This window comes from Sinocyclocheilus anshuiensis, unplaced genomic scaffold (genome assembly GCF_001515605.1).
Source record: "Sinocyclocheilus anshuiensis isolate Anshui unplaced genomic scaffold, SAMN03320099.WGS_v1.1 scaffold1463, whole genome shotgun sequence".
Classification (NCBI taxonomy): Eukaryota; Metazoa; Chordata; class Actinopteri; order Cypriniformes; family Cyprinidae; genus Sinocyclocheilus; species Sinocyclocheilus anshuiensis.
The window spans coordinates 202,418-204,830 of NW_015536784.1; the positions used below are offsets into that span (position 1 = coordinate 202,418).

Below are 2,413 nucleotides of genomic sequence, written 5' to 3' on the forward strand. Positions count from 1 at the left end.
AGGCATGACGAAGCGGATATCGTCCTGTTTTGGAAGGCCAACCAAAGTAGTTTTGCTTTCACAACGAAACACAGCACCTTCATGACACGGCGGCGGCGGCAACAACAATACTACAGCGAGAATAAAAGTTACGCCTTATTTCTTTGCGTGAACATTTGGGCGGCGTTATGCAAATCTTCCCACATCGTGACATAGACATGTGGGGGCGTGTTAGAACGAGCCGTTTTAGGTAGGCGTGGTTGACTCTGAACTTTTATAAAGAATATCTCTTTGGATTTGAGACTTTAGTCTTTGCAACTTTACAGATCTTCTTTATGCACCAAGAGCTTGTAACACTCCAAAAAGAAAGGAAAAATTGAAATCGCATCATATGACCCCTTTAATATTGAGTGTTATTTCAAAACCATATTTTTACACCGACCACTGACCACCTCCAATTCTATTTTGAGTGAATTGATCACAAAACGTTTCAGATTTTGCACTGTCCATTTGTGATCTGATCACCCGAGAGGAGTGACAATAGCAGTAATAAATTCAGTTTTCATTATTTCATTTTTTTTACCAGTTGGAAGATGAGGACTGGGAGAACTGGGAGTGAGAATCTGGTGGAGGGAATTCTGGCCCGATATCGACACGAGACGTTGCTGTTTCCAAAGTGAACCATGCTTAATATATATAACTCCTAGTCTACGGCCTCACCTGCTCATTCAACCAGTCCAGTGAGCAGGTCACCTCCTGCGAATGAAATTTACATGCTAGCTAAACACTTGTCCACCAAGCAGTCATCTGAAGTGTGATGAGGTGATCTGGTCTCACTCTGGCTGTCCTGCGGTGAAACACTAAGACTGATCAGAGAAAGCACGTATCAGTTAATGAGGAGAGGTCACCTTGCAATGCCATTTGTACCTGCCGTATGTCCATTAATATTATTCTTCTTTGGAGATTTCAGTGGGAGAATGCGAATTAACTGCTGGGGCTCCTGATTAGCTGTAATCTATCAAGTTGTTCATCATTCTTACAGGATTAGAAAATAATCCTTCACATGAAAAATATATGTTAAATTATGTTTCTTTTTCTTTTTTTTGGCATATAGGCTTCTTTTTTAAGTTAGCTTCTCTTGAAATACTAACATCTTTAATCTTATGCAAGTTATTCTAGCACTGAGAATGGAGATGGAGAGATGCTTCATTCATTCTGCTGATGCTCCATGGCCTTGTTCAGTGTTGTGTGGAATGAAAAAATGTCATGCAAAAGTAACAAAAAAAGTACTTTCACTAAATGCACCTGTTGTTTCCTGTGCTGTCCACTTTATCTCCCTTTCCTTGTCTTCATCTTCTCATAGTCTGAAATTGTAAATGTGATATCAGTGCTCAGCATTGGTAATGGGCCACTTGGCTTACTCTAGGTAATTTAAGGATCATTTGAGTTCTCATGTCTTTGCCACTTAAATAACACTTTGTATCATAATGCAGGCCGATATTTTGGGCGTTTTGTTTTAAGGCAAGGCTCATCTTTTGGTGGATACAACCTCCAGACTGACTTGTATCATCTAAATCTCTTGCATGCTGCATCTCTACAGTCTCTAGACCTTTACTTTTATTATTATCTGACATATTTGAAAATGGGTCTCAAGCTGTCAATGCTTTTTACAGTTATATTGTCCTCTATTTTTCCAATGAACATCACCATTAAAAGCAGTATAGTGCAAGTTGGTGATTTGTTTGAATAGCCATTTTTGTTTCTTTTTGGTAATTTAAAACCACAAATATTGTACATGCTTTGAAGACTTTGAATATAGCATGCAACTCACTTTTATGATATCATTCTGGTGCGTTTGCATCCTTTTTTGAGTTTAAAAAAGCTCCGGTTCCTATTAATTGTAATTGCAACCAGTAAATTTTTCAGACTTTTCATAATTATTTAAGTTTAATTTGACCTTAGTGCTGTACTAATTATGCTGTTTTATTTCTTAAATGTGGTCACATTTATGAATATCTGGTGCATTTTCACAGACGAAATCCAGTCATTTTACACGAATCCAGGTGAGCGGGAACTTCGTTCTAATGCGAAAGATTTTCCCACGCAGATTTCGCAACGGGTTCAAATTGTTCACAGAAAGCTGCTTGGTTTTGTAGTTTTTTGTTTTGTTTTTTGAGTCTTTGTTTGAAAGTGATTTCTGTGAGCTGTGCTTCATGCACTACTAACAATAGACAAATTTCGTTAATGTGACTGTTTTGCGTGTTGTGTTTTTGCAAGGTCAACATATAGATTGTTACAATGGTGAGCGTTTGAAATGTACTTTCTTTAAAGTCCCCATGAAATCAAAATTAAAGTTTTTGATGTGTTAGTATCAATATGTTAGTCTTAAGGTTATCTATAAGGCAGTGTGCTCCAAAACAGTGACAAAATTAGC

The 2,413-nt window shown here is 37.6% G+C and overlaps 1 protein-coding gene across 1 annotated transcript in view; it reads left to right on the plus strand.

Moving 5' to 3' along the window:
• LOC107655506 (BSD domain-containing protein 1-like) overlaps window positions 1–1,616 on the plus strand; it is a 12,218-nt gene extending 10,602 nt beyond the window's left edge. The window contains exon 10 of the mRNA XM_016442994.1: window positions 566–1,616. Within this exon, the coding sequence (XP_016298480.1) occupies window positions 566–598 (33 nt within the window). The 3' untranslated portion in view covers window positions 599–1,616. The remainder of the gene's footprint in view (window positions 1–565) is intronic.
• Window positions 1,617–2,413: the final 797 nt, after the last annotated feature.